The sequence below is a fragment of the Brienomyrus brachyistius genome, chromosome 10 (assembly GCF_023856365.1).
Source record: "Brienomyrus brachyistius isolate T26 chromosome 10, BBRACH_0.4, whole genome shotgun sequence".
Classification (NCBI taxonomy): Eukaryota; Metazoa; Chordata; class Actinopteri; order Osteoglossiformes; family Mormyridae; genus Brienomyrus; species Brienomyrus brachyistius.
In genome coordinates this window covers 23,401,839-23,414,405 of record NC_064542.1, presented here as the reverse complement: position 1 = coordinate 23,414,405, position 12,567 = coordinate 23,401,839, and the positions used below count along the sequence as shown (strand labels likewise).

Below are 12,567 nucleotides of genomic sequence, written 5' to 3'. Positions count from 1 at the left end.
TATGTAAATATTAAAGAAGACAGAGGTTTATTATTGCGCTTTTTAGCGGTGAAACTCAAGTCTTCTTATTTCTAAAGGTAGGCGATGGGGACACCTACTGGCAAGAATAACTTTATACTTGAATAACGGAATTGCATTTAATTAAATATTTAACTTTGCTTGCATATAATCTCTTATTTTCGTTGTGTATTTTTGTGTTACATATAACGAAAATGTCGCAGTTTCTTGTCATTATTTGTTGTTAGGTGGTAGTTTCACGTCTACAACACCCGTTTTCGTATTATCATGTGACACAGTGCATGTGCTAAAAAGAACAGATGCGGACACGCGCACTAGTAGACGTGGCGGTGACGTCAACATCCGGGGAGTGAACCGGAGCGAATCCCCAAACACCGATACGGGAGATTCTGGTTATATAGAGCGAAGCAAGGATTTACCGGTAAGAACTTGGCCTTTTAAATCGCACTTATTTAAATACGTTTGTCGGTAAACTTGCGCTTCACAGTGGTGTATTCGTAAGAAATAAAGGAACTGTGAGAGTTTTTTACAGTTAGCCGGCTAGGTCGGAACCGTAATGTCATATTTTACCAGCGAACGCACTTTTGTCTTTCCGATTAACAGTACATTTGATACATTCTTAAAAGTAACGCGCTAATCCATTGTTGTCACGGTGATATGTTGAAGTTTGATTATTTCTATGCTTGTAAAGTATTTTTCTTTACATAGTTTCAAGTTTCGCCGACGCGTAGAACGTTTTTATCGATTTCTGCAACAGCCAATCATTTAGTGTGGCTGAAAATTATTATGATTGACTTGAAATTCAGCAAATCACATTCTTAAGAAGTTATGAGTAATAGGATTGTTGGCCAATAGAATAGGAGATGAGATCTGGGTATGCGGGGATAGTCAGTAACAGGGACGTGTATGAGAAATGTGTGAAGCTGGAGGCGGGCTCGGTAAAGCGAAAGTGGTAGGTTGTGAGTGTAAGAGTTTAACCACAGTATATAGGCACCTAGGAAATTGTATATGGCGGTGAAAAGTCGTATACAGTTTTTAAAATACTAAACTTAATATTGAACTTAACATGAAATTTAGCGATTACCAAAAAATGTTTAATACCGAATCTGGTATAATGAAGTTTTCATTTTGAGTTTTAGAAGGTTTCTGTTAAACGAATAGCGAAACGTTTTGCCTAGTGATTTAATATGAACTCTGTCAGTAACATCCCCACTTTTGGTTTTGTTTTTTTTTTTTTTTTTTTGTAGAATAGGTCAATTAATTAGCTGGTGCTCCCCAGTTTATTTACTTAAAAATTACATAAACAAATCCTCATGGAAGGAATATCAACTTTAGTTATGTCCATTATTATTGTATTAGCTTATTCATTTATGCTCAGCATGTATATGTAAGGCTATTTGTTGTGGCTGATGCTGCTGGGGGGCTGCAGACAAGGCATTGCTCTGAGTTTGGGTTCTCTGGACTGTGTGGGACCTCTTATGCTCTCCTGTTAACCACAGGTGATATGGTGGAACCTTCATGATCACACATCGCCCCTACGGTCCTTATACTAGTGAGCAGGGGGTGTATCTTGGGGCCTCCGACTAATTTGCAACTGATCCATCTGCAAGACACACCCACCCCGGCCGCCGCCCCACTGCCTAACACCAGCACCATGTCTTGCCGGGATAGGACTCAAGAGTTCCTCTCTGCATGCAAGTCCCTGCAGGGCCGACAGGTGAGAAGCTGGCTAGTTCCTGCCTTCTCTATTTGGTGGTGAGTGTGCCAGGTTCTGTGTTTAACTCAAATCTCTCTGGATAGAATGGGATCCAGACGAATAAGCCAGCTCTCAGTGTCATCAAGCAACGCAGTGACTTCACACTGATGGCTAAGTCAGTTCCTGTTTTCCTGAATTTCCAGTTTTTCTCTGTCGAATTCTCTGAAGAACCTGTTATTTGATATTAATTTGATGAAGTACCATGACACAGGTTGAGGGAGGCCCGGTTAAATGACATTAATTAGTGAGCACGTCACCCATGTACATATTTGCCAGCAAACTTTGTGTGGGGAGAGGAATATCTTTTCATGCCTAATTGCAGTATAATTAGCAAGCCATAAACCTCTTAGTATTAGCTCTATATGTTTGGTAGTTGTGACACTGAATCTGTATTTACAATTATTGTCGTATAACTGTAATATAAACAGTCCTTCTATAAATTTCCTTTTTTATCTCTCTCTTTTCTTGTAGGAGAATTGGAAAAGACTTGAGTAACACTTTTGCCAAACTGGAAAAGCTTACTATACGTAAGGAACCGTGTTTCTTTCCCTCATGATTACATTTTGTGTTGTGGCTTTTTTTTTTTAAATGCATAGATGGAGTGAATCCTGAAATACAATGATGTCTTTCTTTTATAATTAGTTGCCAAAAGGAAATCTTTGTTTGATGACAAAGCTGTGGAGATTGAGGAGTTGACATATATCATTAAACAGGTGAGGCAATACTTTGTGTTTGATTATAATATGGCAGCTGTGACTTCTGCGTGTATGACCCTCCACATGTACGTGGGCAGCGCCGTCAGCACGAAGTACAGGGAAATGGGAGGAAAAATGCAGAAGAAAGAGCACACAAGGGCCAAAGTCTTTATTTTGGCCTCTCCTCATTGGGGGGGGCTAATGTCTTTCCCGACCCCCCCCCCCCCCCCCCCCCCCAGTCAGAAATAATTCCGTTTAACTCTTTCACTTACTCCTGATTTTCTGAAGGCAAGTCTGACTGATTAACTGGTTGTGTGTCTATTTGCAATATATATTTCACTTGATCTTGCTACATTATCTGCCACGGTGTCACCATGGTAATGATATGCTTTTGTGCAGGCTAACCCATGGATTGTTCTGTATGTGTTTATGATCTGTCTTTTTGTTTTGCACTTGTTCAGTCTGTAAGCTGCTTTGGGTAGTAGTGTCTTCTGAATGGGGAAATGTAAATGTCTTCATCCCAGGATATCAACAGCTTGAATAAGCAGATAGCACAGCTGCAGCAGTTGGGGCTGTCTCGGACCGGCCAGGAAGGCAAACACGTGCAGACGCATTCCAACAGCATCGTCGTGTCATTGCAGGTCAGGGTCAACACTGGCAATGAGCACGTGACCAGAACCTGCCGATAACTGTGTTACTGTCTGTCTTTCATACTACTCATGAGTTTATCTGTATCTTGTCGTTTTTATTTGTTAGATTTTATATACCATTATGGGGTACGTGTATGGTCTTGTTCATGCTGGCAAACTTTCACTAGGCTCTTCTCTGTTCTAACCTTGCAGTCAAAGCTTGCGTCTATGTCGAACGACTTTAAATCAGTACTGGAAGTCAGAACAGAGGTAAGACTTCATGGGAGCAATTTGTTCTCAAAAAGGTGCAGATCTTAACTATACACTATATTATAGTCTGTATTCCTGACAGAAAGACACAATGATGAGTTTCCCACCAGTGATTTGAATTGGTCATAATTTTGGTTCTTTGTTGTGTCATTGCTATTAAATTTAAAAAGTTCTTTGACATTCTTCCACTACCAAGCCAGATGGATTTGCTTGTATCAGTCCGTCTCCAAAACATAATTGAGTAAGATTTATAGCAAACGTGCAAGTTTGCAATTGTCTAGGTTAGGGGTTCCCAACCTTTCAAGTTGTACCCAGATATACAGCTGTATTTGGACTGGTATTTGTTATTTTAACCGCTGTAGAAGTATCATAGTTATCCATAGTCATCTCTCTGTCCCCCTCATGATGGATTTCCCCTCTCTGTCCCCCTCCCCTCAGAACCTGAAGCAGCAGCGCAGCCGGCGGGACCAGTTCTCTCAGGCTCCCATCTCTGCTTCCGCTTTACATGCCGCCAACTTCAGTAAGACCACCTTGCACGTCTCTGCTCCCTCTCAGTCATAGTGTTGGCTTCCAGGTTCATCAGTATACTGATGAACGCCTTTTAAAATTGTGCACATGTGAATACATCTGAATAAGGTTCTTTAAGCTAGATATATTTTTCTTTTTACTAGTAGAATTGGTTTAAGCTTCGGTTGATCACCTTCACCATATTTGTGGAAACTGGGGAAAAAATCAAACGGCAGTTGAATCAGACTGAAGTTTATGCATATTTCTGCTCCTCATCTGGCCGTATTTCAGTCCATCCTGAGCTTCTTCAGTTGCTTGTTTGCTTATTGTAGCATGTCCTATGAGGTGTCTTCTCCTTTCTCCATCTTCTTCAGAGAGTTCAGTGTTGATGCAGGATGAATCGAGAAGATCGAATGAGGTCTCCATAGACATGGACCCCCGTGCCAGTCAGCAGCTTCAGCTCATAGATGAACAGGTACATCAATCTGGTATCATGATGGTCTTGTGCTTCAAAGAAAGTATGTTAAACTGTGGGATGCATTTCAGACACTGACCGGTTCTGTCATAACCTTTATTGACCTGTTGTGTAGTTTCCCTTTTTTGAGAACATGCTGTAAAATTTGGGGAGGGGGGGGGGTCGTAAATTACTAGTCATTCTTGGCTTCTTTGCGACTGTGCACTGCCCCTCTTTAGGACTCGTATATCCAGAGCCGAGCTGACACCATGCAGAACATCGAGTCCACCATTGTAGAACTGGGCTCCATCTTCCAGCAGCTGGCACACATGGTCAAGGAGCAGGAGGAGATGGTGCAGAGGTGGGTCAGTGGTGGGATGTATTGGAAAAGGAGGCCACTCTGAAGGGGACGGGTTAGAAGACAGAGGGTGTGAGAGAGGATTGGGGTTTAGAGTCCGGGAAGGGAGGAGAGGAGATGAGGAATATGGGTACGAGGCCTTGAAAGGCAATGCTTGACTTTGGCTATTTGCAAGCTATGTTTGACACATTTCGAGCCATTGGAGTGTTTGTCTTTGGCCATTTGTGGCCTTTTGCTCCAGCTGTCATGCTCTCCATCTTCCTGCTTTCTCAGAATTGATGCTAATGTAGAAGACAGTCAGCTCAACGTGGAGGCTGCCCACGCAGAGATCCTCAAGTACTTCCAGTCCGTCTCCTCCAACCGCTGGCTGCTGATCAAGATTTTCTTCATCCTGATGGTGTTCTTTATTGTTTTTGTCGTCTTCCTCGCCTGAAGAAGGATCGGGTGGTGGAGAGAAGTGTTGGGTGGGGGGATGGTTGGGGGGTCACACATACCAGAGGGAGAGAGGAGCGAAAGGGGGAAGATGAGAGTGTGGGCAGCTCTTATGAGGGTGTGTGAAAGTAACAGGGAGTGAGAATGATGAAGCCTCTTTAGCTTATGAAGGGTTTTGGACACAAGGGAACTTTCTGTACGTTGACGAACTTCTCTTTTGTGGCTAATGATCTCTACCTTCTCTCTGAGGGTGAACACTTTGAAAGCTGCTGTTTTTGGGGAAACTGGCCAAGCTGTTTTTGATTTTATTTTTATTTATCGTTACGTGACTTTTTAGAGTTTTCATATACCATTGGCGACCTTTAGAAAGTGACCCCCCCATAATAAATTGTAAGGTTTATACATAACCTTCACAATGACATAAGTAATTCTTCCTCTAAAATAGGAAGTTTTTCATAAGGGACATTGGGTTATGAAATTCTGTGTGCGTAGCACTCAGACGTATATTTATACTTTTTTCTTGCCCTTTTGAAAAGTGATCTTCCCCTAATAGATATTAGGATTTACACATAACATTTACAGCGACATAAGCAATTCTTCCAAAGGTCCCATATTTAAGGTTTTCATAAGGAACACAGGATTCTGAAATATTATTTGTGTAACACTCCAATATATTGGCACTTTTTTGTATTTATTCATTTTCCAAATGTGGCAGTGGTGAAAATATCTACAATTTCTTTATATATATCTTGGGGTCATCTTTGACGTATAAAGTTTGGTGGTGTATCCCATACAACTCAAGACAGAAGCTCGTAGTTTTTCCAAAATGGAGAAATGCATGTGGAGTGATTTACCCAAATCCAGGAGTGTGATGATCTGCCATCGTCTCCCTTGTTCATTTTTATGAACATTTTCAAAGCTTGTAAATCCATTTTTGCTCATTGGTTTGTCTTGAGTTAAAAACAATGTAATAATTATTTTGTTTAGTGCTGTCAGGTAGTTGACATGACCTTTGTCGTTTTATTTATGAAGGCCTGTTACTGAACTTGCTCCCAGCATTTGAATTATTTAAAGTTACTATTGTAACTTAAATTAGACATTTTTCAATAGAGGAACATTCCTGCTTTGTAGAAAGACTGAGGAAAAGACAGAAGATGAGTAGAGAGAGCGAACTGGCATTATATCTGCAGTGATGGCTCTCTTTGCACACATCTTAGCCTGCATCCTGACTCTCACCTGTATCTTTACATGTGACTGAAGAGTGGTACATAGTGGTTCTTTGTTACTTAGCAACTTCCTCAGCTAATCATAATGGCTTCAGAGTGTGGCAGTGGGTTCCGAAGCCACCATCAACCTGCCATTTTAAGCAGTTAACTGAAAAACCAGAGCTTTACAAAAGCCACTTCTGTGACATTGTCAGGATTTAGATGAGGGGCAGACGAGGGGCCTAATGCATCACCACCCCAGACAGTTGCCTAAAATTAACATACTTTTAAAATACTTCAAATGTGAAGCTGATGTATGTCCATTTTTAAGCCTTATGTATTCCTATACAGGATGACTCTTGTGTATCTGATCTTTTCCTCAGTTTGTATACGTGCAACACTGTAAGCTTTCGTTAACCGTTACTGTGTGTCTGTGGCACTTGGTACTCTTATGAACTCTGAAGCAAAGGGAAAGATTGTCATGGATACAGCAGTTTGGGAAGCGGGAGATATCCTGGATGATTTTTAATAATTAGTCCCTCCCCTTCCTCTGTTGGAACAGTCCATGCCCTTAGCTGAAATGTACATAATGCAGAATGTCACATTTTGAAGACTGTAAGCTAATTTGTATATATATTTGGTGGGTGGTACAGGGTTAGTTGCAGAATAAGTGTGAATGATGGAGAAAAGTGTGGAGGCCAAATGAAGGGAGGGAAGGAGTTACTCATTTGGATATATAGTGGTAAATATGTTGTGTAAATTTCTTGACTGTGTCAGACCTTGGAGAAGTTACTCAAGAGACATCTTTAACCCAAGACTGAAGGGCAACAATGTGTCTGGATGCATAACTGCTAATCACTTTTCTGGATCTTTCTAGGTCACCCTCCTGTCATTTTTTAATTTCTACCTCTCCCTCTGTGAAGAACAACTGTGAATTAAACCAGTGTTTCCCAACCCGATCCCCGGGAAACCCCAGACAGTCCACGATTTTGCTCTCTACTGGGAGCTAGGATGAAGTAAAAAGGTGGACCGTCTGGGGGTCTCCAAGGACCGGCTTGGGAAATGCTGCATTAAAGAACAGCATAATATTACAGGAGGGTTTTTTGTGTAAGTAATGACTGTCTTTTTATCACACCTCTCCTGTTTGACTCTAGCTCATGCTTGTAGTGTACAAACTACAGATAACTATTAAAAACATGTAAATATTAAAATGAGCTGGAATATGTTTGCTGTGCTGTTCTGCACTGATTGTGTATGTTGTCTTTTTTAGCCTTTTAAAAATGCCATTAGTGTCTTGGGGACTATTTTAATCATTTTATTTTTAAGACACTTAAATGTTCCTTATACCTCCCTACAACCCATTTTAAGATTACTGGGGAGATACTAATTGTAAGTAAAAACATAAAGAGAGCTGAACACGGATTTAGTAGTACATGTTTCAAAGGAAACCTGGAATCATCTTGAGATTGCAAAATGCTGTGAGTTATTTCCTATGTGCTCCATTATTAGTTTTCTCATGGAAAAAAAAAACTATAAGCCTGAATGATTATACCTCCCACACTTTATGCCCATTTATGATTCATTGACTGGGCAAAACTCATGACACTTGATATGCATTGACATGGATTGTTCTTCTCCACTCAGATGCATTGAATGGCTTCTGAGTTGGTGATCCATCCATCTGATTTTTGATGGTAGGCCCTGTTCCCCATTTAATTCACCGTAAGCTGTTTGCAGTCTCTGATGCCATCTGCGTCACAGCTGAAGTGCTGTGCATCTGACTGTGTAGCGTCACTGTCTCCAAGAAAAGCTGCTGGTTTCCATTCAGGTTTTGTAAAGGGTGAAGGCACACAGAGGCAATTGAGCTGCAGTACCTATTTAATCGACTTCTCATCCTAAATGTATTTCTGCAACAGTCAGACGAGAATGCATTACAGTCCGTATTACTTTAATATTCACAAAAATATTTTGATTTAAATTTGACAGACACTATAAATTATTTCTGGCTTGAATACTGCTGGGATTTTTACACTGTTCAGAAACTAGTAACTAAACGAATGTAATCCTCCATGGGTTTGTCTTTAAATCACGTTTAAGAATCTGCCTCGTTAGTGTGCTGTATCATGGTTGGTGCTAAGGTGCTGTCTTTGCACGTCTTCCCTAGTTTTCTCTACACTATCTCTGATGTGAATATCTATGTCGTAGAAACAAGAATGTGTATTACACCCTGCTGGCCTTTCTGTCCGTCCTTCCCTTGCTACTCACATGTTTTGTTTCTACACTTTGAACCCACATACAGTACTGTGTGAAAGTCTTAGACAGTCAAAGAAAATTATGTTTAAATGACCTTCATGCTTCTATAAAACTATGATAATATGTCTGTAAAGGTTTGTTAGCTTAACCTTTTCAGATCTCTCTTATAGTCACCACAGTGTTTGCAGCAACCATCCAATACATCCATGTAGTTTTTGACTCGACCACTAGCACACCTCACATGACTTATCAATACCTCACTGACTTTTAAAGCCTATTCAGTTAATAAATCAAATAAGCTTGTGGTCACATTGGTGAACAAATACTTGGAATGGCTGGGGTGTCCCTGAGGAGAGGTTTGGGAACTGAAGCTGTTAATCTAGCCATCCAGCTGGATCTCAGTAACTTTTTAGAAAACAAAAGAAATTCCTGTTAGTTTTCATTGTGTTACTCCTAATGTGCATGTATTCTAATGTCAAAATATGTTTTTGTTCCAAGCAAATATGTGCTTACTATCCTACTCATCAACTTTCAACATTTCTTTTGACTGCCTAAGACTTTTACACAGTATTGTAGTTCCTCCTTCGGCACTAGCTTCTGTCCTCCAACGGGGTAATATCTGGCATGCTCCTGCTCCTCCCTCTCCTACCCGCGGGAACAGACAGGTTTGGATCCCCTTCCACCTCCTCATCCATCCACATTGCCCCCTCCTGCAGGTTGTTGCGTGAGCCCCCTAAGGCCACGCCCTTGAAGGGGTTAAAGAGGAACCTGGAGCGGAAGGAGACGAACGAGAGGCTCCTGCTGCGCTGTGTGCTCCAGCGGCTGGCCCTGGCCTGCATCTCGGCACCACTCAGGTCCCGCTCTTCCTCCTCGTCGAGGCAGTCACGCAGCAACGAGCGGAAAAGGCTAGGCACTTCATGAACGTCAGGCTCAAACTCAGCCACTAGCTTCCTGAACCTGGAGATAAAGATAGAATAAGTTTGAGAACGTTCAATCCATCCAGCAACAATCAGCAGCTTTTTGAGCAGGGAAAGAAGGGGTTGGGTCAGGGTGGGACACACAGGAGAGAAATGGTGCTTTTCCACTGCCACCAAGAACAGAGGCGTATCCAGGTCTTACCAGGAAGAGATGGTTTTCCATTGTAAATTATGCGAGCCATACCTAATCCGTACCCATGCTGACATGGCCCTGCTTATTAGTAATACTAACTTACTAATGTAGTACTATAGAATGGCTGAATGGAATGGATTCATAATGCAAACGTATCCACGCTAATGCTAATTATGCTAGCGATTATTGAACATAGCATGCTCATTCTATCAGATGTGCTAGTGGAAATTAGCAACTAGTTACCCATTATGTACACGGTATGAACAGTAAACAGGCGTCTCTTCAGTTTTACTTCACTGTTGCTCTCCAAACCCGGCAATACTTTTACTGCGCCGACCCTTCTGCAGTGGAAAATCAAAGTGGAACCTTCCTGTAAAACTAGTGTCTCTTTGAAGTATCGATCAGGTATGGCCTGGTTCCTGTATGCCAGTGGAAAAACACCCAAAGAGGAAGTCATGAACATTTGGTTCTGCCCTCAGCAGGTCTGGGGAGAACGTTTGATCTTAGGGTACCGTAGCTTCTTGGGCATAAGAAAAGCTGAACACCAGAAATATGTAATTCAATAAAACCCACAAAACAAGCCAATAAGGAATAAATAAGATGCATAAATCGTGCAACTTTCGAAAAGGGCTGCGATGCTGCGAGTTTGACTATAAACGGCTTATAGGGAAGAACAGTGGTTTAAGAATCGTTCATAAGGTAAAGTGAAAGGCAGTTCTTCCATTTATGTGCAACTGATGCATAAAGTGACCGGTACGGACAGTTTGCAGTTGTTCAATGTAATTCTACAATAGTATATAGTAATGGTAAGTAATAAACGTGGGAGTATTGGTTCTTTCTTTTTTTTATAACCCCAAATGCTACTTAAAACTTCAAGAGCTGTAAATATGATGGGTGACATTTTATTTTCACAATTCAGTTTATCCAGGAGACATTTTTTAGACCTGTTTCTTTAGAAACATTCTACCAGTGTTTCTCAATATATGGGAATTAATGGAAAATTCCCAGCAGTTTCCAACCCTAGTCTAGATCAGTTTGTCTCATCCCAGTCCTCAGGAACTGCCAGACAGTCCACATTTTTGGTACCGGGAGCTGGGAAGGAGCAAAAAATATGGACCATCTTGGGGTTCTCGAGGAACAGGATGAGACAAACTGATCTAGACTAGGGTTGCAAAATGCTGGGAATTTTCCATTAATTCCCATATATTGAGAAACACTGGTAGAACATTTCTATTGTATTCTTGGTCATTCCCAGGAACTTGGACTATATCCAAAATTCCCCATCTTAACTTTCCATGCAACCCAAATCTAAACTAGTAACATCAGTTTGTCCAGCTTGTGGGTGCAGCAAATATCTGCCTCCTATTACAGAATGGAAGGCACGGGTGTGATAATTCTGTCATTATCACACTGTAAGCACTCCACCTACTTGAGAATGATGGGGCCGCACTGGGATGGGGGGATTTTAGTGCACAGGTTCTGTAGCTCCAGCACCTCCCTGGGGGAGATCTCAAAGGCTAGCTTGGGACTGGAGTCGGCTAGCCAGGTGTAGTCCACGGCAGAGCTGCGGCGGCGGACCTGCATCGCCCGCTCCTGCCGGATCCGCTCCGCCCGCTTCACCAGGGCCCCAAGCTCAAGCATGAGTGTGTTGGTGACCAGTTCTTCTGTGGAGCGCTGGCCTGATACTTTGGGTGCCACAGAGAGCACTGCTGACCAAGGAAACATCTGGGGGGGGGTATTGAAAGCTCTCTCATGCTGCGTAGCTCAGGGGCTATTTAGAGATGAGGATTAATACAGCTTTAACTAAAAATAAGCATAATGCTACACTCCTGCAAATGAAACATATAAAGCTGGAACCATAGAGACATTTCTACACTTGAAAAAAGTGCACAGAATGCACACTTTAAACACAGATAAATGCCTCACGTGTGACAATGTGATGCTTTTTGACTAGTACAGCTCTGTTAGGGAACTGCAATAGTCCTGCATATAAACCACATGCACCTGCTCATGTTAAAACTATATATGCATATATGTACATAGATTTAAAAAAGTAAACCGGGAAAGAAAGAAAAGTAATAATTACTAGATCTTACCTTAGTTGAATTTAATAATATTTATCCAGCATAAATGCTCAAATGCAAATCTCAAATTATTGCTCTTTTTTCCCCGTTGCTAGAGAAGCATAAAAAATGACATCTGTAGTAATAAACATAAATGCCTCAAGTACAGTGTTACCCACGAGCCTGTAGTGCGTAAGCAGCTGAATGGTCAGTGGATGAAAGCTGGTTTATTATCTCTTCATTAGCTACGGTACAAACGCATACCCATCCTATAATTGTTAGACGAATCCCACACAGTCTGTTTCTAAATGGCAGGCTCTCACAGTAAACACACACGTTCGGTGGAGCGGTGCCGAGCACGTAAGAAACGTAATCCGCTATTAATACTGAGGCACGGCAAGACCTTATTTACCTGATCAGCACTTTTATCGTGCCAGTGGGCAGCCCACATGTATCTGCCGTTCATGCGCAATGCGATGCTAGGCCCATGCATGCTGGCTGACGGACCAGGTGGCACACCTACCTGCCTGCCATATGGACCCCCCCCCTTGACAGCTTCTTCACGCCCAGCATGTACTTTTAAAGCCACCGTCACACCCTCCATGGGAGCTGGCTGGCAGGATCTGAGCCGCCTATACTCCAGCTTACAATCTCAGGGCCTGAAGACCTAAGACCCGTTGGTTACCTGTCAACTGTTTCATACCGGGAACATAAGAAAGTTGCATTGATTTAATCCAGTATAATTACAGTCTCACACTTATAATAATTATACATTTGTAAAGGCAAACTGTGTGTTAAAAGCAAAAAGAAAAAAAAA

General features: G+C 41.8%; 2 protein-coding genes across 2 annotated transcripts; one reads left to right on the top strand and one right to left on the bottom strand.

Annotated features, from left to right (window-relative positions):
- Nucleotides 1–316: 316 nt before the first annotated feature.
- On the top strand, nt 317–7,549 carry stx5a (syntaxin 5A). Its single transcript, XM_049028395.1, has 11 exons — nt 317–439; nt 1,518–1,735; nt 1,819–1,889; nt 2,246–2,301; nt 2,417–2,487; nt 2,994–3,110; nt 3,312–3,368; nt 3,807–3,888; nt 4,250–4,350; nt 4,569–4,690; nt 4,961–7,549. The coding sequence occupies exons 2-11, from the start codon at nt 1,673–1,675 to the stop codon at nt 5,118–5,120; spliced, it is 900 nt and encodes a 299-aa protein (XP_048884352.1). The 5' UTR covers nt 317–439; nt 1,518–1,672; the 3' UTR covers nt 5,121–7,549.
- A 621-nt stretch (nt 7,550–8,170) lies between these two features.
- On the bottom strand, nt 8,171–12,037 carry zgc:162144 (RD3 domain-containing protein). Its single transcript, XM_049028403.1, has 3 exons — nt 11,784–12,037; nt 11,117–11,412; nt 8,171–9,534 (listed from the first exon to the last, which is right to left on the bottom strand). Exons 2-3 carry the CDS (start codon nt 11,410–11,412, stop codon nt 9,168–9,170), a joined length of 663 nt encoding a protein of 220 aa, XP_048884360.1. The 5' UTR covers nt 11,784–12,037; the 3' UTR covers nt 8,171–9,167.
- Between the last annotated feature and the right edge of the window lie 530 nt (nt 12,038–12,567).

Bases quoted from the DNA above. Each gene is read 5' to 3' on its own strand.
- zgc:162144 (XM_049028403.1), bottom strand. From the start codon at position 11,412: ATGTTTCCTTGGTCAGCAGTGCTCTCTGTGGCACCCAAAGTATCAGGC. The intron at 9,535-11,116 runs GTAGGTGGAGTG...CTTTATCTCCAG, and splicing joins TGCGGCCCCATCATTCTCAA to GTTCAGGAAGCTAGTGGCTG.
- stx5a (XM_049028395.1), top strand. From the start codon at position 1,673: ATGTCTTGCCGGGATAGGACTCAAGAGTTCCTCTCTGCATGCAAGTCC. The intron at 1,890-2,245 runs GTCAGTTCCTGT...CTTTTCTTGTAG, and splicing joins GACTTCACACTGATGGCTAA to GAGAATTGGAAAAGACTTGA. The intron at 3,889-4,249 runs GTAAGACCACCT...CATCTTCTTCAG, and splicing joins TTTACATGCCGCCAACTTCA to AGAGTTCAGTGTTGATGCAG.